General features: G+C 35.8%; 1 protein-coding gene across 27 annotated transcripts in view; it reads right to left on the bottom strand.

Moving 5' to 3' along the window:
• The window catches only part of PAM (peptidylglycine alpha-amidating monooxygenase), a 279,291-nt gene that overhangs the window by 36,947 nt on the left and 217,750 nt on the right, over positions 1–24,594 (bottom strand). For 18 of the 27 annotated variants that reach the window (XM_015140495.3, XM_015140497.3, XM_015140500.3 and 15 more), the window contains exons 15-16: positions 18,556–18,876; positions 2,765–2,894 (exon numbers count right to left, since the gene is read on the bottom strand). In XM_015140495.3, coding sequence (XP_014995981.2) covers positions 2,765–2,894; positions 18,556–18,876 — 451 coding nt within the window. The remainder of the gene's footprint in view (positions 1–2,764; positions 2,895–18,555; positions 18,877–24,594) is intronic. The other 9 variants (XM_015140502.3, XM_015140503.3, XM_015140504.3 and 6 more) reach the window with 1 other exon arrangement.

Genomic DNA, 24,594 nt, shown 5'->3' with positions numbered 1-24,594 from the left:
TTATTTCAGCTAGAAGAGAAGCTTGTTAAAGTAGCAATATTGAAGTGAGGGAGAAAAATGGAAATCAAATTGAGAAAGGGAGTGACTATAATCTTTCAGGAGGTCAGAGGTTTATCATCATTATAATTTTGGTTGCCATGTATATTTAGTGTGGTTAAGTCAAAGAATAAGGGCTGATCAGGGTAACCAGGTGGGAATGAAGAATAATAGTACTGATGAAGACAGCTGACACAATGATATCAAAGGAGCTTTGGGTACTGAGTACTAATTAGGAATTATTATTAACTCCAAGTACTGTCTGATATTTAAAGAATGATCACATCTTATGAACTATGGGATATAATGTGCTTCAATTTGATTTAGAATATGCCCTGGTCTTATAGAACCTACAATTTTGTGAACCTCAGAAATATCAGAATGGGAAATATTTCAACGAAAATTAATATAGGATTTGTCACTATCAAACAGTGGTAACAAGAAGAATGCAGTTTCCAACTAATTTTTAATTTGTATTGTCCCTCACCTGTACATTATAAATTCCACAGGAAGGTACTTTTTCTTTGTATAATCCTTGGATTTTTAATGAAGGCCAAAAAAACCCAAAACTATGTACTTCATCCAATTTATAGAATGTGACTTAGGAATGATGGCCATGCATTAACATTCAAAGAACAGAACCTGAATTTAATTTGTTCTTTGAACAAATCCAAATGTATTTTCCTAAAAAATAGCTAACAGAGTAATCTACTTCTAAGTCTACTCAGAGAGCTGAGGGCCAGAAAAGAATTTCCTTACAACCATGGATTGCAAAATCTGCTAGGGGCAACAGGCAATACCAGGAAGGGAGAAGGAAAGAGAGAGAAAAAATAGTTTTACATCTGAAAGACAAAGATGAAGAAGAAAGAAGAAACAGAGATTTAGTGAGTAAAATCAGCGGTTTTCTCTGAAGACATCTTGCATGTTCAACTGCACCCCTTTATAGATGTCATTTATCAGGGCAAATACTCCGGGGCTTTGCCAGTGAAACCAGAATCTATTTCCATAGGATCCTGGTTACCTAGATGCTAGCACAGCCAGATAAGCCACAGAAAATGCTCTTAGGTGGTTCCTGTTTCGTAGTCTTATTTCCTCTCCCACCCTAAACTGGACTTCACAGATCCCTTTTTCTATTAAACTATTCCAGTCTCTGCTGTTTACTTGGAAATGAATGTCACATTAAAATGGAAAATTGGCCTTTGTCCAGTTTAGCTTTAGCCAGATGAAACAGTATCAATGGGAGAAAATGATGCTGTAATTTTCTCCTCTGGTAAAATGTGCCTAGAAATCCATGGAGAAAATGTAGCAATATTCATTAAAATGAAGAATAAGTACCATGAATAGTAACAGTTTGCTTTTAAAAGCACTTGTTAAAATACCATTAGATGTTCAATAATGACTAAGACGATGTAACAGAGATGTATGAATGAGAATGTTGAGTTTGATTATTTACTTTGAACTCTGAAGTGATCTTTTTCAGATTCCATTTTCAAGTATGACAACTGGAAAGGACAATTAAACAGTAACAAAGCTACCAATCTATTCTGAAACGTTGATTGAATTCCGTCTTCAACTGCACAAAGAAAATTTGACATACGAATATGTGACAGAACCAGGTTTAACATAAATTTAATCAACATCTCTGAAACTGGAGAAGACCAATTGAACTATACATGTAGATCCTCAATTTTCTAAATGACACCCCATAGTTATACATATAAAAAGAGAAGATACATTAGATTTAATTGATAAAAGATTTTAAAATTTATCTCCCTATGTAAATTTGTATTGAAATAAATGAATAAATGGATATTCATTCCTTATAAGAATTAAAATAACCTGCTAAATTGTGGGGCAAGCTTTTAAAAATACAATCATGAACATGCTTACAATTCTATTAAAAGCAGTATTGTAAAGTGGCTAAGTAGGCCAACTCTGGAGTTAGATGGGAAGCAACTGAAGCCTGGCTTTGCCACTTGCTAATTTGGGCACAGTACTTAACTTCTTTTGGTTTCTACATCTGTGAAACCTGAATAATGATGGTAACTCAGAGGACACACTCAATAACTGTTTGACGTTTTTACTAAAAATCCCTCTAAGAAGGTAGGAAAGGAAAATCCAGAGGATAAAGCAGGAGTAATAGACAGTCCTAGAGTTATTCTTAAGTCTTTGATGCTCACGAAAAGAGCAAATTTGAGTAATAAAATTAGTCTATATTAGAACCTGAAGGCCAAGTTACTATTTCTTCACATGTACTGGCCAAACTGCCCCAACCACACTGTCCAGGACAAAGGTCTTGGCATAGTTCTGCACCCAGGACATGAAAATAACAAAAGGGTGTTATTCTAGTCAACCAGCAACCTTTCTTAGTTGATCCCTTATCATGAGCACTCTCCTTGAAGTTTCGAACATTTTCACTAAGGTACTGACTTAACTATCTTTAATAGATAGATAACAGGAGGGAGCAAAATGGTAAGTGGGTAGAATCACAGATTGTTACTGTCTTCTTTCCATAAACTATTTTGTGAAACTACTTTGTTTTAAAGCACACAAGACTTCCTTTCTGCTACTTACTACAGTCAGATGTTAAAAGGACAAATACATTTTGCCATAAAATCAAATTCTGAAAAACCTTTATAGTTCTCTCACCATTATTCTTAGTTTAATGAAAAAATTATGTACACTATTTTTATTTTCATTTGCTTATTGAAGAAAAAATATTACTTACTTTCCATCCCAGACATGGTCACCTCTGTGGAAAATCACCAGGTTATTCTTAGGGTCTAGAGCCACCCCAGAAACCTGGCCTGGCAACAAGTATACTCCAGGCCAATCCAGTGCCTCTTCCATGTGGAAATCTAAAAGATATATCCACATATTTAGTGTAAAAAGGAAAGGTCGAATTGCCTCATGAGGATTCACAATAGTTACAAGAAGCTTATGCAATAACATCACTAGATGCAAAGAAATAAAAAAAGACAATCAAGCCATGCTCTACATAAATTATACCACATGCACATTCCAAGTAACTTTCTGAGTGATGAAATGAAGTGACTGGGAACTTGGATTAGGACTGTTTTCTTTTCCTTTTGACAAGATGCCTGTAAAGCCAGCTAACTCAAGTCATTAAAGGGTAAATTTGAGATGGCCTTCTTCTCAACAAGATTCTTTCTTTACTCTCTTTAGAAAATACAACAACATACATGACATTTTAATACAAAGCAAATAGGAAGAATGGGCAATAAGCCTGGTACTCTGTGTTCCTCTGTCCCTTTCCCTCATCTATCTATCTATCTATCTATCTATCTATCTATCTATCTATCTATCTATCTATCTAATCTAATCTAATCTATCATCTCCTGAGTAAATTCTGGATATTCAATATAAAATAGCCCCCCTAACAAACCATTCATTGATGATTCCTTGTTACACAGAACTAAGATATCAATCTCATTCTCCTAACTTCAGTGACCCTATAAGAATAGGATTCTTTCACTGTTCCCGTATTTGGTTTCCTAAAATGAGAGAAGAAAAAAAATGACAGAAACTCTGTGAATGAATGATTTCCGAATTATTCTTATTTCTGATCAGAATATATTTATCTTCAGAGAATATCTGGGTTTGCATGTGTGGGTGTTTTGAGACAGGGTCTCACTCTGTCACCCAGGCTGGAATGCAGTGGCATGGTCACAGCTCACTATAGCCTCAATCTTCTGAGCTCAAGCAATCCTCCCACCTCGGTCTCCTGAGTAGCTGGGACAATAGGTGTGCACTACTATGCCCAGTTAATTGAAAAAAACAATTTATTCCAGAGACGGCATCTCACTGTGTTGCCCAGGATGGTCTCCAATTCCTGGGCTCAAGTGATCCTCCTGCCTCAGCCTCCTAAAGTGTGGGGATTATAGGTGTAAGCCACCACAGCCAACCTCATTTGTGTTAATCCATTTTATAAACATGCCCATGGATAAAGGGGGACAATGTATATATCTGTACTAATTGAGGATATAGAGTTATGAAGATCACTGTGAAAGCTATTATATCAGCATTGACATTTCTTTCCCTCCCAAATGCTTCAACAAAGATTCTGAGAAGAAAAGCAGCAATTTCAGTCTCATTCCTCCTTGCCATTCTCTGAAGGATATGGCAACATGCAGTGAAATCCTCACAGGCAGACATTAAAGACTGGGGGGAGAAAGAGAAGCTCAAAGCTTATATGATCAGCTATGAAAACTTGAGAGGATGCTTCTGTGAGAACAAGCACTTCAAAATAATTCTTTCAACTACAGAAAAGAAAAAGTACATTTTCACCCAAAATATTTTAAACTTTGTACTTTAATTTTTTCTTTAATAAAAATTAACAAAACATAGAACAGTAGGATGCCCAGATTAGTTCAACCTTTGCTGAAGCATCTTCTTTCTTTCCCTTTTTTTTTTTTTTTTTTGCTTAAGCATTTTCAACAACTATTTCCTAAGCGTATTTTCTGTGCAAGGTACTATGGTAGAATCTGGGAATGCAAAGGAATAAAACGTGGTTTTTGGTCTTAGTAAATAAACAAATATAATAGGGCTATAATAGGATAGGAATATGACAGAATGAAATGTTTTAAAAACCCAGGAACTCAATACTTATGACACAAAGTAGTACAGGAATATAGGAGAGGGCCCAGAATCCTTCCCAAGGCTAGGGCTGGGATAGGGTAGGATTAAGGTCTACTTAAAAGGTTTCCCATGGGAACAAACATTTGTGTTTGCACTTAAAGGTAAGGTGGAATTCATCTAGTGTAGAAGTGGGCAGATAATATTTTTGTCAAAAAGAATAAAAGTGAGGATGTTTGTAATTGCAAAATGTGTTTTAAGATTTTTTAAAATAATCAGGAAAGGATACATGTGTATGCTGGGTGGAATGGGGGGCTGGGGACTGGATTAGCTGACCCTGAGATCTGGTTTAGACTGGAAAATGTACTGATACCACATAAAGAGCCTGGATTTAACAATGATCATATAGTGTGTAGTGTCTTGACCTCTACTGAAAATTTTGAGGCACATTACAAGTACTTTATTAGCAGCAGTAAAGCACAGAGTCAGGGAATAATTTGCTTTGGAAATATTTTAGAGCATATGAAAATGTCATTGTCACTCATGTGTATTGTGATATGCCTTTTGGAGAGAAGGTGGGCAGAATGACAGCTGGTATGCCTGAATTTGCAAATAATCCTAGGCATAGAAGTGGATGTGAATGGAGCTGCTCAGATGAACAGTATCTATCATCTGTCACCCTTGCTTGTCATAAAAGGGAGAACAACTGCAAACTTCTGCTACTGGCAATTGGGAGCCACTGAAGGTTTAGAAATATTGGTTTTATTGGTACAAAATAATTGTACATATTTATAGGGTACATGTGATATTTTGATACAAGCATGATCAAATCAGAGTATTTAGAATATACATCACCTTGAACACTTATCATTTCTTTGGGTTGGAAACATTTCATATCTTCTCTTCTAGCTATTTTGAAATAGACAATATATTGTTGTTAACTGTATTTACCCAACTGTGCTATCAAACACTAAAAGCTGTTTCATCTCTACATGTTAGTACCCATTAACCAACTTGTCTCCATCCCCCTGAATCTTTCCCGGGCTCTGGTAACTATCATTCTATTCTCTACCTCCATGAGATCAACTTTTTAAGCTTCCACATATGAATAAGAATATAGTATTTGTCTATTTTTAGCTTATTTCACTTAACATAATGACCTCCAGTTTCATATATGTTGCTGCAAATGACAGGATTTCATTCTTTTATGGCTGAATAGTATTCCATTGTGTACACACACCACCTTCTCTTTATCCATTCATCTGTTGATATAGTCTTAGGTTGATTCCATATCTTGGCTACTGTAAATAGTATTGCAGTAAACATGGGGGCACAGTTACCCTTTGACTGACTTCCTTTCCTTTGTGAAAAATGTCATTGGTATAATGACTGCATTAAATCTGTAGATTGTATTAATGTTTTCACACTGCTGATAAAGACATACCTGAGATTGGGTAATTTATAAAGAAAAAGAGGTTTAATAGACTTACAGTTCCATGTGGCTGGGGAGGCCTCATAATCATGGTGAAAGATGAAAGGCATGTCTTACATGGTGGCAGACAAGAAAGAATGCAAGCCAAGCAAAAGGGGTTTCCCCTTATAAAACCATCAGATCTCCTGAGACTTATTCACTATGAGACGACAGTATGGGAGAAGGTGACCCCATGATTCAATTACGTCCCACTGGGTCCCTCCCATGACACATGGGAATTGTGGGAGCTACAATTCAAGATGAGATTTGGGTGGGAACACAGCCAAACCATATCAGGTAGTATTGTCATTTTAACAATATGTTTTTTTCAGTCCATGAGCAGGAATCTTTCCATTTTTTTGGTGTCATCTTCAATTTCTTTCATCAGTGTTTTGTAGTTTTTCTTGCAGAGATCTTTCATCTCCTTGGTTAAATTTATTCATCAGTATTTTTTAAGCTATTGTAAGTAAGACTGCTTTCTTGATTTATTTTTCAGCTAGTTCATTATTGGTGTATAAAAATACTACTGATTTTCATATGTTGAGATTTTGTATCTTGAAACTTTACTGAATTACTTTATAAGTTCTAAGACTTTTCTTGGTGAAGTCTTAAGGTTTTTCTCTATATAAGATCATGTCATCTGCAAAGAGTGACTAACCTGACTTCCTCTTTTCTGATTTGGGTGCCTTTTCTTTCTTTTTCTTGCCTGACTGCTCTGGTTAGAACTTCTAGTACTATGTGGAATAAGAATGGTCAAAGTGGGCATCCTTGTCTTATTCCAGTTCTTAAAAGATTCTCCTCTTATCTCCATTCAGTATGATGTCAGCTGTGGGTTTGCTGTATAGGGACTTCATTACATAGAAGTATATTCCTTCTATGCATAAATTATTAAGAGTTTTTGTCCCGAAGAAAAATAGAATTTTAGCAAATGCTTTTTCTGCATCTATTGTTATGATCATATGGTTTTTGTCCTTCATTCTGCTGATGTGCTATATCACATTTATTGATGTTGAACCATCCTAATATCCCAGCAATAAATTTCACTTGCTCATGATGTATTATCTCTCTGATGTGTTTCTGAAGTTGGTTTGATAGTACTATGTTGAGGATTTTGTATTTATGTTCATCAGAGATACTGGCTTGCTCTTTTCTTTTTTCACTGTATCCTTATCTGGTTTTGATATCAAGATAATGCTGCTTTCAAAGAATAAATTAGGAAGAATATCCTCTTCTTCCATATTTTGGAATAGTTTGAAAAAAATGCTATTAGTTCTTTATAATTTTGGTATAATTCAGCAGTACCATCTGGTCCTGGGCTTTTCTTTGATGGGAGATTTTTTTTTTTTTTTTTTTTTTTTTTTTTATTACTGATTCAATCTCATTACCTGTTATTGGTGTGTTTGGTTTTCTATTTCTTTCTAGTTCAAGCTTGGTGGGTTTTATGTATCCAGGAATTTATTCGTTTCCTCTGGGTTTTCTAATGTATTAGCATACAGTTGTTGAAAACTGTATTAGCATACAGAAATCATTATATCTCTAATGATTCTTTATATTTCTGTGGTATTTGTTGCTATGTCATCTTTTTCATTTCTGATTTTATTTATTTGAATCTTCCCTCTTTTTCTTGGTTAGTCTAGCTAATTTTTGTTTATCTTTCAAAACGCCACCTTTTTTTTTTTCATTGACCTTTGTATTTTTTTAGTCTCTATTTCATTTAGTTCTGCTCTGATCTATTTCTTTCCTTTTACTAATTTTGGGTTTGTTCTTGCTTTCCTAGCTCTTTGAAGTGCATTGTTAAGTTGTTTGTTGGACATCCTTCTACTTTTTGATGTCGGCATTTACCACTATAAACTTCCCTCTTTGCGCTGCTTTTGCTATATTCCATAGGTTTTGGTACTTTGTGTTTCCATTTTCATTTGTTTCATTTTTTTTTTTATTTCCTTCCTAATTTCTTCATTGAGCCAGTAGTTGGTCATAAGCATGTTGTTTACTTTCCATGTATTTATACAACTTCCAAAGTTCTTCTTGTTATTGACTTCTAGTTTTTTCCTTTGTGGTCTAAGAAGAGACTTGATATAATTTCTATTTTTAAAATTTTGTTGAGACTTGTTTTATGGCCTAACACATGGTCTATCCTGGAGAATGTTACATGTGCTGTTAAAAAGAATGCGCATTCTACAGCTGTTAGATAAACTGTTCTGTAAATGTCTGTTAGGCCAATTTGGTCTAAAGCGCAGTTTCAATTCAATGTTTATTTTCTGTCTACATGATCTGTCCGATGCTGACAATGGTTGAGGTCCCCAACCATTACTGTGTTGGAGTCTATCTCACCCTTTAGGTCAAATAATATTTCCTTTATATACCTCTGTGCTCCAGTGATGCATATACATATATATTTAGAATTGGTATATCCGCTTGCTGAATTGATCCCTTTGTCATTATATAATGATCATCTTCATTATTGTTGTTGTTTTTTACTATTCTTAAAGTCTATTTTACCTGATACAACTATAGTTACTCGTGCTTGTTTTTGTTTTTCATTTCCATGGAATATATTTTACCATCCCTTCACTTTCAGTCTTTATGTGTCTTTACAGGTGAAGTGAGTTTTTATGAGCAGCAAATAGTTGGGTTATGTATTTCTATTCAGTAAGGCTGTCTATATATTTTAAGTGAGAAATTTAATCCATTTACATTCAAGGTTATTATTGGTAGGTGAGGATTTATCTTTGTCATTTCATTAATTGTTTTCTGATTGTTTTGTATAGGCTTTTTTTTCCTTTCTTATTGTTTATCATTGTGGTTTGATGTTTTTTTGCAGTGGCAACACTTGAGTCCTTTCTCATTTGTGTGTTTGCTCTGCCACTAAATTTCATTCTTGTGTTTTTGTGATGGTAGCTATTGTTCTTTTGCTTGTAGAGGTAAAATCTGGACTTCCTTAAACATTTCTTGTAGGGATGTTCTAATGCTAATGAATTCCCTCAAGTTTTGCTTGTCTGGGAAAACTTTGCTGGGAATAGTATTCTTGGATGAATTGTTTTTTGCTTTTAACATTTCGAATATATCAATTTACACTGTCTCCTGATCTGTAAGGTTTAAGCTGAGAAAGTTGCTGTTAGTCCGAAGGGGGTTTCCTTATTTGTGACTTGATGCGTTACCCTTGATGTTTTTAGAATTTAATCTTGTTTTTAACTTTTGAAAATTCTACTATAATGTGTCTTGGAGAAGACCCTTTATGTTGAAGCTGTTTGGGGAACACTGGGATTCCTGTATCTGGATATCTATATCTCATCCAAAATGGGAAATTTTCAACTGTTACTTTATTTCATTAAATAGGTTTTCTATACCTTTGTCCATCTTGACACCTTCTAGAACAATAAAAATTACAATATTTGGTCAGTTTACGTGTCCTATATATCATATTATGTAGGCTAATTTTTTAAATAGTTTTTCTTAACATCTTTTTTTTTTTTTTTTTTTTTTTTTTGAGACAGTCTCACTCTGTCATCTAGGATGGAGTGCAGTGGTGCTGTCTTGGCTCACTGCAACCTCCTCCTCCTAGGTTCAAGTGATTCTTATGCCTCAGTCTCCCGAGTAGCTGGAATTATAGGCATACACCACCCCGTCTGGCTATTTTTTTTTTTTTTGTATTTTTAGTAGACATGGGGTTTCACCATGTTGGCCAGTCTAGTCTCAAACTGCTAGCCTCAAGCAATCTACTAGCCTCAGCCTCCCAAACTGTGGGATTACAGGCATGAGCCACCATGCCTGGCCTTACTGGGTTATTTTAAAAGATGTCTTCATATTCAGAAATCCTTCCTTCTGCTTGATCTAGTCTATTGTTGAAGCTCTCAACTGTATTTTTTTTATTTCATTTGATTAAATTCTTCAGTTCCAGGATTTCTGTTTGACTCTTTTTTTATAATATCTCTTTGTCAAATTTCTCATTCAGACCATAAACTGTTTTTCTGAATTATTTGTATTGTTTATCTGTGTTGTCTTCTATTTTACTGAGCTTCTTTAATATCATTATGTTGAATTCTGTTTCAGGAATTTCATAGATTTCTTTTTTGTTGAGTGTGTTACTGGAGAATTATTGTGTTCCATTAGAGGTATATTTCCTTCTCATGTTTCTTGTGTCCTTACATTGATACCTCTTATGTGGTATGACAGCTGCTTCTTACAATTTTATTGATTGGGTTTCATAAGAAAAGATGTTTTTCTTTATAGATGAACTATAGTGTTGGTTGAATAGGGTGGTTGGTTTTAATTCTAAGTGGACACAGTAGTATCTGTATGACTTCTTTGGGTATAATCAGCATCAGTGGTGTCTCTGAGTTCCTCAGCAGCTTAGGCTGCAGTTTTTAGTAGAATCTAAGGTGAGCCTTTGCAGAGGACAGGGACACAAGGTGGGTTGATCCTTGGGCCCCACTGGCAGCAACAGTGAGTTGAACATGACAGGCTTTAGGCCCCTAGGTAGTGTATGCAGATATCAGTGGTAGCAGGTCCAGGCAGCTTACTCAGGTTCTGGCAGTGGCAGTGGTGGGCTGGGTAGGCAGTTAGGTCCTTGGGCCCAGGGGTGGCATGCATGGCATTAGTGAAGGCAGTATCAGCACTGAACCTATCCTCAGATCCCCATTGGTATGTACACCAGCAGTGGTGGTAATGGGCTGGAAGGACCAGTCCTCAGGCCCCATGTGGCTCATGCAGGTGGGTGCTGGCAGCAGTGGTGATGGCAGGCTTGAAAGACCCATCCTTAGACCCCTGGGAGGAGTGCATAGACACCAGTGGTGGTAGACGGGGTGGGTGAATCCTCAGATCCCTGGACAATGTGTCTGGACTCTGGCAGACTGAGTTGATTCCCAGTTCTCAATGATGTGAGCAGGCACTGGCAGGGGCAGTGCTGGGTGGGGAGGAACTGTCCTTAGGCTCTCTGATGTTGTATGCCCATGGGAAATTTAAAATATGGGGTGACATGATTAATGCTGTATATTTGAAAGTGAACTCTGGAAACAGAGTAGAGGCATTAGATTTAGAAATGACTAGATAAATCAACAGATGGATAAGTCATTCCCCTGTCAAATTTTTAAAATGATTTTAAAGTTGCTTAAATCTCAGACTGCACTTCCTTCATTCTCTTCTCATTTAGTTGTCATAATTCTGTACTCATTCACCACTCCTGAAGCTTCTAGATGGGTTCCAAAGGAAACTCAAAGCTCATGACAATGCAGATAGTTAATTGCTTTCATCACGTTCTCAGAGCTCAGAAGCACTACAACTAGACAGAATTCTTTAAGGGCAAGGATCATCCCTTATTCACGGTTTTGTCACCAACTGTCACACAGGGCCTGGCCTACTTACTGTATGGCCTGATAAATGCATTAAAGTCTGTGTTTTAGTTTCTGCTTGTTTATGGTATCAACTAGCATTCAAATTCCCCTATAACCTTATAATTTATCTGTATTAACTTTTCACCCATAGCAGAATGCTGAAGATAGTTTGAGAGTACTCAATGAAAATGCTAATTGGCTAATTACTATCAATAAAGACAATAAACACATATAATGGCTTCTGGAACCTTTCTATTCAGTGGTCTACCAACTAGGTACTGGGAGCTAAGTGCTCATGAAGATGCAGTTACTATTCTGACAGAAAATATGCAACGTCTAAAAATTGCATTATTTTGGGGTCAAATATGAATTTCATAAAATATTGGAAATACTGTTTAAAGAACTTTAATCTGGCTATGAATGATCTCAGTTATCATATGCCCTTAAACTGGTAAGTGCTTGGAAGTCTGCAAAAAAATATGGACGCATAGGTTGTTTTGAGCCTATCTTCACCAATTACAAAAACACTCATTTGTCACATATTAGAATCCTTGTAGGTTGGAAATGTTCAAGAAGGAAAATTAATGTAAATATCTAGAACGTATTTATGAAAATATACACCTTCAATGAATTTTCCAAACAGTAAAAATGATGTGTAAAAAAAATGTATGAAGTCTAACACCATGAGCAACCTGGTTCTTTTAGTACTGAATGTTTAGAAAATTTATATTAATTATTGTTAGTTTTATTTTAAACTGTCTTTGCACACTTACATTACTTAGCCAAGTGTTCAGAACTTTCAGGATCTGAGTCTCTTTATTAACCAGAAATTCTAGGATAGTTAAAGAAAAACTGAGTTCATGTTTTTTTCTGTGAATATTAGCTAAGTTAATTAATGTTTTTGCTTCCAGTGTCCCCATATTTTTAATTATCCGGTAGTTAAAGGCTATTCCCTATATGATGACATGATCAAGAATAAAGGCAGTGATTTAGGACTAGTGTGTATGTAGGTGGAATTAATACTGATTATGATTCCAATTCCTGCTCATCATGACATGAGAATCAGAGAATGCTAGAACCATATCTGAATTATTCCATACAACTGTCTCATTTGACAGGAAAAGAACTTCAGCCTTGAGCCAGACTATAGGCCTCAATTTCAGGGATAGTTTCTAATCCCCAATTAAGGACAATTTCAAATCCTTATTAAAGAAATTATATGATGAAATATATTTGAGTTCTACCTTAAACACTTTTGATGATAGAGCAGTTAAAAATTCTAGTTCAGATTTCTCTTAGTTATTATTTAAGAAATGATTCAATATATGACTAGTTAATGCTACAGATTTACAGTGTTAGCCTAAAAATTAAATACAAATTTCTTACCCATGACCTTGGGCAAGTCATTCCCAACTCTGTCAGTTGCTCTAAATTCAGATGGCAAATGATAGAATTATTTCAAGCTTGATTGCTTGTTTTTAAAATCTGGAGTTGAGAACATATTACTAGAAACAATACTTTTAGAAAAATAAGGTAAATACACATTAGCTATTGATCCTAGTAGCTTTAATACAAATTTGTTTTTGTTTCTAAAAGATGATTAAAAAGTTGAAAGAAATCTTGAAATCTTAAAATATTTTTTCCAGTGACATATAACACTTTTTAATGATAAATAAAATATATCATTCTATAAAGAATCTTTACATTTATTATAAATAAAGGTTAATGTACAGCTGCATATCCTGCCATATATTCAGAAAAAGAAGTTACTACTTTTAGAAAAAAATTAAATACAGCTTTAAAATTGCATCAATTAATCATGAAAAAGATTAATAGATTGCACTTTTTCCAGAAAGAGATTAATATTAGTGATCACTGTTGTATTCACATGAAATTATTAATAAGTATTTGAAAGGGCATTCATTTATCTGTGTTACACAAAGACTAACAGAGCTAAAGTTGAGAAAAAAACATAATTTCAAACTCAGAACTATGAATTAATTTCAGTGTAAAAAGGCTCTTCACATTTAAGAAATAGGACTGAAAAAAATCACTAGAAGACTTCAACAAAAACAAAGTATGGTGCTTGCTTTTTCTGTACTTGTAAATTTTCATCTTTTGAGAAAAGGAAGACTTATTTTGGCCAGGGATTGTTATACATCAGAAGTGCCAGCAATAACTATAATTAACTAAAACTATTGTAGAAATATTTATACCAAAGTAAGAAAGGAAACAAGAATTAATTATAATGTTTCATTTAATGGGAGTGAAGTGAGGAAGAGATTTACCATATAAATAGGGGCTCAAAAACATTAGCAAAATTCTTTTCCTTTTTCAAGTTGCTTTAATTGCAACTGAGATTTTAATCTTGGTAAAATTGGCTGAATACTGACTGAGAAAGCATGACCTATTGATATACCTATAATACCTACAGTTATTACAATTGTAGCCTGAGATAATTAGATGACTGGAAAAAAATCATCTTCCTATTTGTATATCTAGGGTGTTTGTGTATATGTGTGTGTGTGAGAGAGATGCAGAATAACAGAGTGATTAAGAAGCAAGACTTGGGAGCAAGTCTGCCTGGCTTTGCATCTTGGTTTCTTGAGCTGCGGCATTTTGGGTATGTGACTTAACCTTTCATCACTTTCTTCCTCTCTAATGAATCAATGCATGTAAAACGCTAAGCTTGGCTCAAAGTAAGTGCTATGTATATGGGTTTTTGGTTTTTTTTAACCATTCTCCTCCCCCCAGAGATGAAAATTCAGCCAACTGAATGGTTTATTTTACCCTGAAAATTCTGCAAGACTTGAACCTAGAAGTAAGACTATGACTGAAATATAAGAATGGACTCTGGAATTAAGTACAAGTTGTTCATAGAAATGAAGAAAACACTAAATGTATCATAAGAATAATTGAACACCTTCTGAATCCTCTTATCTGATCAGAATTGTCACACAAATGCAGGTGTATTTTCTCACATGCAGAGGTTTATAATACATACTGAATCAGGCTTCCACATGCAATATGTGGTAGTCCAATCAAATCTGCCACTCAATAGCTAGTTCTACTTTTTAAATGTTCAATGAGTCTAGTTTCCAGAGGGCAAATAGAATAAAGATACCTAAGATTTTGTTTCTACTCTATTAATGCTATCTCTATCTAAACTATTAATGATAGAAACTAAACTATACCAAGTTTAAAAAGAAGTGCATCTGAATCTTAGTTTATTGAGGTTAGCATTTTCACACTGTATGTCATATATCACATGCAAACATCAAGATAGATCAATGTAAGTGATCACACGTTTGAAGAGCCACAAACTCCCATTGTGATAAAACACTGCCAAGTCACTTTTTTCTCAACTTATCAGCTTAAAGTGCCAAATTTTGCTGCTTTCCTGCATACTGCAAGAAAATTCTCTGTCTCATAAATGCTGCTTAAGATCAAGTAATCAATATTTATACTTTGGTATTTCATTTTAAAAATCTCAAACATAACATGACAGTAATGGTAGCAGTAATAGTCACAACTGTTAATGTATCATAACATTTTTAAATGCTTTCTGCATGCTGACACTGTTCAAAGCACTTTGCATGTATAATATTATTTGACCTTCACTTGAACTCTGTGAGGAGTATACTATTATAATCCTCATTTTATAGACGAGAAAACTAAAGCCCAGATTTTTTTTTTAATACTTGCCTAGAGACCACATAGAAAACTGTATAGCTGGAATTCAAAGCCACCATGCAGTCGGGTACCTGGACCTGTAATATTCTACATTATATTGTCTCCATGAAGCAGTTTCTAAATTTGATTTTGGCCAAATACAGAACTGCTTTTGGGGAAGCTGTATTGTGTGTGTGTGTGTATGCACGCGCACATGCGTGCGCATGTGTGTGTTGGGAAGCCTGTGATTATTACCTCCTACTTGATGGGTGTCCTTTCAAACAACAGTTTGAAAACCTCTGGTCTAGTCTATCTGAACTTGTCCAGGAAGTTTCTGTCGCTAATGCTGTTTTCACAATTGTCTAGAGTTTTCACATCTTCACCAAAAATCATGAAGATAAAACCTAAAAAAATGCTATTTGCAGATATTTGTAGTCCTAGAGATACAATAAGACACAGTACTTAACTATCTTGTTCTGGGGAATGATAAGGACTTTCTCAGCTGTGCAAAGTCAGCAGATATCATTCTATTGTGTTCTTCATGCAGCTTGGTGACCACTGATATCCAGCCCATACTGAAGTGGAGAACCCAGTTTTAAAGGCAGATGCCAGGGTGGAAAACAAGTGGAATCCTGATCAAACTAAAGGTTCAGAAAACAGTATGTTTTTGAAACCCTCAGGTGTTCCTAGGCCTGCCATATAGGCACAACCAGATTTTTGAGCTGATCCGTTAATTTCACCTTTGAACCCTCAGGTCAACTGGATGGGCTTCATCAGCATATTACAGTTCCAGCATATAGATAAACTGATGAAATCTAAAATACTGCCACAGAAAACACCATTGTATTAGATTATGCTGGTGTCAACAACTGGGGCCATCAGAACAGGGTTCTGAATAGAAATATCTCCATCGTCTAAGCAATGAGGGTCCAGTGTTCCTGGGAAGTTTATCTGAACTGGGCAAGCACATTAGCATCTCTTTGAGCACAATTGTATTGAAATGTAAGAAACTAGAAGATGTACACTGGAAATAATAAAGTCCAAGTTTTAGATTTAGATCTGTGACCTCATTCAAATAGATTAACTTCTGGCTTCAGCTTCTTATTTGAAAATTAACAACAGATGTCAAAGATATCTGAAATAAATATGAGCTATAATATTAAGCAACAGACCAGCCTGACATTTTTGTTTTTATAATAATCTCATATAAAAATTACTTTCTTCTTTGCAACAAATATAATTCCTTATGGCAAATTAGGCACTTAGGGAAACAGTTAATTCCTCCAGACCATTAGGCTCATTCTCAGCTTTGCCTGGAGTAAAGAAAGGGTATGAAAGAAACAATGGAAGATTATATATCAAATTTCTTCTCCTTGACTATACCCTGAGGACTAGACATTAATGAGATTGCTAATAAGTTTTATTAGGGCCCCTATATGCTAATAACTTCCTACTTTATTTTTTCGCAAAATGGAAGCTTCCCGAGGATAGGTTTTTAACTCTGGCTTACCCAAAGGAATGAAACAGCATCAATTAAAGTTAGATATTTTACTGCATTGTAGTAAATGGTGAAAGAGAATTAAGAAAAAGCCTTTTAGAAATAGCTTACCTAAATATGAGTTTTTGTTTTGCATTTTATTTTTTAAAAGTTTTCATAATTAGAGTAGTGAAATTACATCAAATCATTTTAGAAAGGAAATACATGTTCCTTTCTTAATTTGCAGTTGTGCTATATGTTTCTATGACTCATTGTTATTCACTTCAGTGACATTCACAGGAAGGAAATTTCCCTAAACAGATCCTAGAGAAGCATTTTTCTCTTGAGCACTACCATTTGACCACTTTGGAAAGTATGAGGATATTTGCTAAGTATATGCACTTGGGTATTTTAAGGGCTTATTTCGTAGAAAAACTGAGTAAGTTTCAGAAATGCGATATCTTAAGTCAAATTCTGACTGTGACCTTGACACTCTTGATGCCTACAAATGACCAAGATACCATTTCAAATCCAAGAATAACAAAGACAAATCATGGAACAAATAAAGTATGCTGCAACTCACATTTCACACATGAACACAATTGTATTCCCACCAAAGAGGCTCTTTTCCCTTTTATATTTCCATGTTGTCTGGGTTACAATTCACTGTCCTTAAAATATAAGTTCAAGCAGACATTCCTGTGTGTTTTGAAATGGATAGGGGCATGATAAACTGTAAATTTCTAGGCATCATACTCAGAGATGCTGATTCAGTTGTTCTTTGATAGGATTCAGGGGTCTAAATTTTTCTTACACACCCTAGGTGATTCTGAGGCAAGGAGGTCCAGGGACCACCTCGTGAGAAAACAGTTTTATTCGACAGATCCAGAATGAGCTACAGCAGGGCTGATCCTGTTTAAACACAAAAAGTTAAAAATCCAGGTTCCAGTTAACATCTCACAGAAACCATTACGCCAGTACCAATGGACTATGTTTTGAAACTCTCATGTGAGCAAAAGGCACTGCATGCTATTTTTTTTCAATTATAAATAAAAATCAGCTGGGTGTTGAATAATTTATGGCTTCCTACAAAGCTGAATTTGAAAACATCAAGCTGGCAGCCTGTGCCATTCCAACCCACACATGGACAGCTGCCATGCACGCATATCCGTTACTTTTTTGAGATTATCTCCACATGCTGTATTATCTGGCTTTCCACATTAGCAAGTAACATGAAGCACAATCAATATCACAGAGGCCACAACACAATTAAAGACAAAGATGAGGCATCCATAGCTTGCTGGTACGGAAACCTGAAGGGAATAAGGTATTCTCCTCTACTTATGGAAGCCTATTTGGGATAAAAATAAAGATAAATCTGATAGTTATGGACTTACCAGAGGTCCCTTCAGAAATACTCAACTTTCCAATTAAGATTGTAATCGATAATGAAACTTAAAAAATCAAAATCATAAAATGGTTATATTTTACAAGTCAACTGGATGAGAATGTTGAAAGTGTAAAATTCCTTTGAGAGGAATTTTATTACCTTACAAGGAGATAGTATATGAGCATTTCTTACACTGGGACTTTACATATCAGGTTTTGAATTTTCAATGTATTTCCATTGAGCAAAATGAAAAATAGTAAATTGTAAGAATTTTTATCCTGAATTTCATATGCCGCATTTCCCCAAATGATCCAAATATCCAAATATTTTTTGGTCCTTGTAGTTCTGGCTCACCAATAGAACAGACACTAAATTTATGCAGTAATAGACCAAAACAAAAACAAAAACAAAATCTTCAAAGGTGGTATCTGATAGCCCAAATCTGAGTAATATTTTTTCCAATGGTAATAAGTCCTTTTCATTGATGAATTTTTTCACCCATTAATTCTTATTCCCTTCAGGTTTTGCTAATGTGGAGTGTAGCATTTCACACTTTATTGCTTAAAAGAAACCCTACACGCACCTCCTGTGTGTTCTGGTTCCCAGGTGCCTTCACCAGGTAGGGGCTGCTGTAATGAGGAAACTCTGCTCTCTGGTGGCCTCAAGGTAGATACTAGTCTGTGGAATTTGTGAATTCTGTCTCTGACAAGAATAGCATTACCCCTCTCATGTTCTGCACCCTCTCTGGCATCAGACCGACCAAGATCCTTTTTTTGGACTACATTTGCAATCTCGGCTACCAGGTCTGACTCTGATTCTGCCTTTTCTGTAGGATTATATTTGTGCACATGAACAACATCTTCCCTTTCTCCTAGCAGCTTGGAAAGTAGTGAATAGAAATCACCTGTGGAAAAAAGAGAAGAGATAAGGGCGTGGAGGGTAGATAAGATTGCAAAATTTACAAAATTTGGTGCTTTAAAAAATATCTACTCATTTCTCATAATAAACAAGAGAGAAGTTTGCACTCAGACTTTTAAGCATAGGAGGGGAAAAAAAAAGAAAAATTCCTAGACCAGTGAATTACTTTATTTCAAAATCATCTATTTCTTTATGTTATAACATCTATTGACATATTAGTAGGAAAAAATAATGCTTATGTAATTGCATGGCACATTTCAATAAATGGTTTGCACAGTATAGTTTAATTGATATGGAAATTAAGAGCTCATCAGATTTCTAAAATAAAATATCATCAATAGCTACAGTAGATAACAGCTACCTGCACAAGAAACTCTTTGCAGTTGTCTTAAAAAACTTATTAAAGTGTAAGTCATAAGAAATGAAATATACATTTCTCGAGCAGGAAATATACATTTCCTGTAAAACACAAGTAAATGTGTATCCATTTGACAATTGAGAAACCTAAATTTTATTATTATTTTGTTAGCAGTGCTACTGTCAGTAACTCTAGTTGTTCCTCTTAAACAAAAAAATGAGCAAGTGAGAAGAATAATTTTTTGAGGAAAGAATACTTTTAAATCAGCTTCAAACAAAGGAAAAGATTTTAATAAACTAATATCATTAGGGTGATTCGTCACTAAAATGTATTTTATGCCTTCCTGTATTAAGGAGTAAACTTGGGTATGAGACGCCAATTCCATGAAAGCAAATTATTTATAAAATATTATCACATATACAAAATATGACTACAGAAAGTTCATGAAGTATTTTAACCCTCATCATTCCCACGATGACTTCTAATCCATTTATATCAACTGTGTGAATGGTAAACATATTCTCAATGAAAACACAAATCTACTCTCCTACACCAAACCCAAGGGCAACCACCAATTCTTCCTTTTCCTCATCCTATACTAAGTGCTGCTAATGAAGAAATTACTTATGACTATGGAGTCCTGTTGCTTACATTTTAATTACATTTACAGCACAATTAGAAAACATTTATAAAATCTCTTTTCATGACCATTAGGAAATGAAAATGCTAACTGGTTTAGCCATGATGTATTTCACTGAAGAATATATTATTAAGAAGGTGGTGCAAGGGGAGATGGAGTCTTTTCAAAATGATGCTAAGAGATTCTGTCATGTTTATAAGTAGCCTTGGTTTAATGTTTCAAAGTAGGTTTTCAGTTCTTGCCAGTGAAATCAGCTTATCCCAGGTGAAATCTTCAGTTAGAAAATAATTACCAAGTAATAGGGCCAATCTCAGTAAAATGAACAAAGCAAATTGTAAGTCAACCAAATCTATTAGGGCGCAGTGGCTTTCTGCCTCACAGAAGAAAAATTAATACAGTACATTACTGCTAAATTCTCATGTACCACACATTAAATATAAATAGTTTCATATGCTTATACAATGAAACGTCTTATTTAGGAAATAAAATACAAGAGTATTTCAGGGAAAGATAAGCCATTATTTAAAAACTTGAGGCTGGGAGTGGAGGCTTACATTTGTAATCCCAGCACTTTGGGAGGCCCAGGCAGGAGGATCACTTGAGCCCAGGAGTTCGAGACCTGCCTGGGCACCAGAGTGAGACCCCATCTCTTTAAGAAATAAAAAAATTAGCTGGGTTTTGTGGCATTCAGTTATAGTCCTCACCACTTGGGAGGTAAAAGTGGGAGGACTGCTTGAGCTCAGGAGTTCAAGGCTGCAGTGAGCTATGATCACGCCACTGTACCCCAGCCTGAGTGACAGAGACAGACCCAGTCTCAAAAAAAAAAAAAAATTAAAATTAAATAAAAACTTGAATCCATACATTTAAGCTATTATTGTTATTGAGACAGGGTCTCTGTCTTTCACTCAGGCTGGAGTACAGTGGCGTGATCATGGCTCACTGCAACCTCTGTGTTTCGGGTAGTCTTGATGGAGGAAGACAGGTTCAGAACTATGCATAGTCATTCAGGTTGGCAAGAGAGAATCTAAAAGCTGTGATTAAAATATCAAAGGTAGGGCATTCCAGTTCATGTGAATTTATCATTTTAAATTGTCACTGGGTTAGGAAAGCAAAAATTGTTAAAATAATGTAACAGGCTTGGCTGCACACAGTTACACAGGCCTTGCCAGAACAAAGTTTCAGAGCAGAATCTCTACAAACATCTCCTTACATGAGAGAGACAGGCCACTAGATGGCTATCTCTTACATTCCTATGCGCAAATCGGAAAGAGTTTTTTCCTCTTCTAGTGTACTGGATATCATATGGAATCCTGAAATGTCAACCAATTTTCTTAGTCACATTAAGATGTTTCTCTAGAAAATACATCTAATGAATATAACAGAGTAGAACATAAGTAAAGCAAGTTGGTGGTCCTGACCCCTGTGTCATCTCTCAACATTTCCTTTTTCTTTTCAGTTTATGTTCCACTCATATTGGCTTTTCATTTCCTTGAATATCAAGTCTAAGAAGATGTTGTTTCTTCTGCCTGGACCACTCCCTCCCCACTAATAAACTAGCTCCTCAACTTTCAGATCTTAGGTGTCACATCAAAAAAGCCTTCCTTGACAATTCAACTCAGGGGTCTCTGCTGGGTGCACCTATAGCACTCTGGTCTTTCCCTGTATGACAACTCCTCCATTCAAATACACATCAAATCCTATTTCTGTGCCTCTAAGTAAGTTCTACTTTGTACCTTTAAGTAAATTCTACTTAACCTAACAAATACAGTGACAACAACCTTTAGAAATTATTTTGTAGATTTAAAGAAGGCAGTTAATATTAAAATACCCAGTCCAGTGCATATCATAAAGTAGGTGTCACTAAATTATAGCTATTATAATTACTAACTGAAAAAACAAACTAATTGCAACATGTATCTGCTTCAACCTGTGGTTTACTTAATATTTTAAAAATCAGCTCCTTTTTCGTAGTCAAGCATCTGGATTTTCATAACAGAAAACAAAAAGCCCTTTTAGGCCCAGGCGTGGTGGCTCATGCCTGTAATCCCAGCACTTTGGGAGGCCAAGGCGGGCGAATTACTTGAGGTTAGGAGTTTGAGACCAGCCTGGCCTATGTGGTAAAACTCCATCTCTACTAAAAATACAAAAATTAGCCAGGTTGGTGGCGGGCACCTGCAATCCCAGCTACTTAGGAGACAGATGCACGAGAACTGCTTGAACCCCAGAGGTGGAGGTTCCAGTGAGCCGAGGTAGCATCACTGCACTCTAGCCTGGGAGATAGAGCGAGACTCAGTCTCAAAACAAACAAACAAACAAACAAACAAACAAAAAACCCTTTTAGGTTTCTGGCCCTCTATTTTCTTAATAAGTCACTGTGGCTACAACAGCTAACTGGTTCGTGGCTTTGCCAAAGGAGGCTGTATCTGTTCTCTCTCTGCGTCTTTTAGCATATTTTTGGAAAAAGAAGTCTCTCTACTCCACTGTTCTGAATGCCATTCCTCCAGCACTCCCTAAAGCCTCTCCTGTCTCCTCTCTTTTCTTTTCTATTAATAAATACAACTTCTTTACCTCATATCTGACTCACAGGCTACACATACACTCACTTAGGGCTTGAGTTGTTGCGGAGGTGGGGAAGAGACTCTCCTCTGACATAACATACCCTTCAGGCTTTTCCATCTTCTTTCTCCGTTTACAAGCTCCAACACTGTCCAAAAGAACTTTCTGTGATAATGGATGTAATCTATGTCTGCACTGTCCAACCTAATAGCTGCCAGACAGACACATGGGGCTGAGTGCTTTGTAAATGGCTAGTGTACCTGAGAAACTTAATTTTTAATTTTTCGCTTTGAATTAATTTATATTCAAAACTTAAATATTTTCACCTAGTGTCTACCATATTGGATGATGCAGGGTTACTTGCTGATTCATTCTTCCTTACATCCTTTTCCCTCTCTAAATTGGACGCATTTCTTTTCACTTCCTATTTCACCACTGTATGACTTCTCCAAGAGGTAAGGGATCCTAATTGCCAATGCTAATAGACTCTTTAGTTTGATCTGTTGGGAGCCTGTAGCCCTGTTGAAAGTTCCCTTCAGAACCTCTTTCCTTATAATGTTGTTCTTTACAGGTCTTCTCCACCTATCATCTGTTCTTCCTCTTTTTTCTGTCCATCATGTAAAAAAGACTGGTGTTTTGGAAAGTCTGTCCCTGACACATTTTTCCCCTGGCTAAAGCCTCTTCCTACTAAGTGATCTCAGTCACTTACAAAACTTAGCCTACCACCTCTAGGCACATGACTACCAAGCCTGGAGCTCTCCTAACACCAAACTGATGTTACAAAACCGTCTTCTGGAAAATCCCACTTGGATGTCTGTCTCATAGGCATTTTGAACTTAAAGTGTCTAAAATGGAGCTCTTTATCTTCTCACCGTATTTTAACTTTTTTATAGGATCCCTCTTAGTGATGACACTCTTTTGAGTAAATCAACTCAGAAAACTGTACTCTTCTTTCTCTAACCAGTGAGTCACAAGGTCCAACCTAGGCTGATTTGCAACATCAACTTTTTCCTCCTTACCACCAGGACTCATTTGGGAATCTTATCCTTTTATTGTCACAGTGAAAGACTCTTCTCCTTCCTCAGAAAGGACCCCCATCTCTGCTCTGGATGACAAAATCTGTCTAGGATGGTATTAAAAGTGGCTCTACCTCTACGGAACTGATGTGTGATTGATGGCACCCCACCCGCCTTGGACATTCCTGGGTTATATCCCCATAGTTACCTTTGCTGCAGCTCTGTCCAGCTATATATTTCTGGGTGGTATATTCTTTTTTTCTTTCTTTCTTTTTCCACTGGACTAACTTTGATTGGTGGCATTTTTTAAAAAATTATACTTCTGGGATGCATGTGCAGAATATGCAGGTTTGTTACATAGGTACACACATGCCATAGTGGTTTGCTGCACCCATCAACCCGTCATCTACATTAGGTATTTCTCCGAATGCTATTCTTCCCCTAGCCCCCTAGCCGCCAATAAGCACTGGTGTATGATGTTCCCCTCCCTGTGCCCATGTGTTCCCATTGTTCACCTCCCACTTATGAGTGAGAACATGCAGTGTTTGGTTTTCTGTCCTTGTGATAGTTTGCTGAGAATGATGGTTTCCAGCTTCATCCATGTCCCTGCACTCATCCTTTTTTATGGCTGCATAGTATTCCATGGTGTATATGTGCCACATTTTCTTAATCCAATCTATCACTGATGGGCGTTTGGGTTGGTTCTAAGTCTTTGTTATTGTGAATAGTGCTGCAATAAACATACGTGTGCATGTGTCTTTACAGTAGAATGATTTATAATCCTTTTGGTATATTCTAGGTGTTATTTTCTATTTCTGTTCTGGGACTCACTGCTAAGGTGACCATATAATTTGTTTCTCAAACTAGAATATTTTTTAAGAGGAAAGGGGTGTTACTAATATTTATACTAGGCATAAACTGGGACAGTCCTAGAAAAATGGAGATGTTTGCTGCTTACCAATTGTTGACAGTGTTAACATATTAAGAACTATATAAACTATAGAAAATAATAATAGCAGCTAAAATTTCTTGAGAGCTTAGCATGATCCATTCACTTTGCTGTATGCTTTATACTGTTTAATACATTTAATCTCTATTAGTTATTATTGTCCTTGTTTTATATGAAGAAACTAA

The sequence above is a fragment of the Macaca mulatta genome, chromosome 6, assembly GCF_049350105.2.
Source record: "Macaca mulatta isolate MMU2019108-1 chromosome 6, T2T-MMU8v2.0, whole genome shotgun sequence".
Lineage (NCBI taxonomy): Eukaryota > Metazoa > Chordata > Mammalia > Primates > Cercopithecidae > Macaca > Macaca mulatta.
This window is presented reverse-complemented; position numbering and strand designations above follow the sequence as displayed.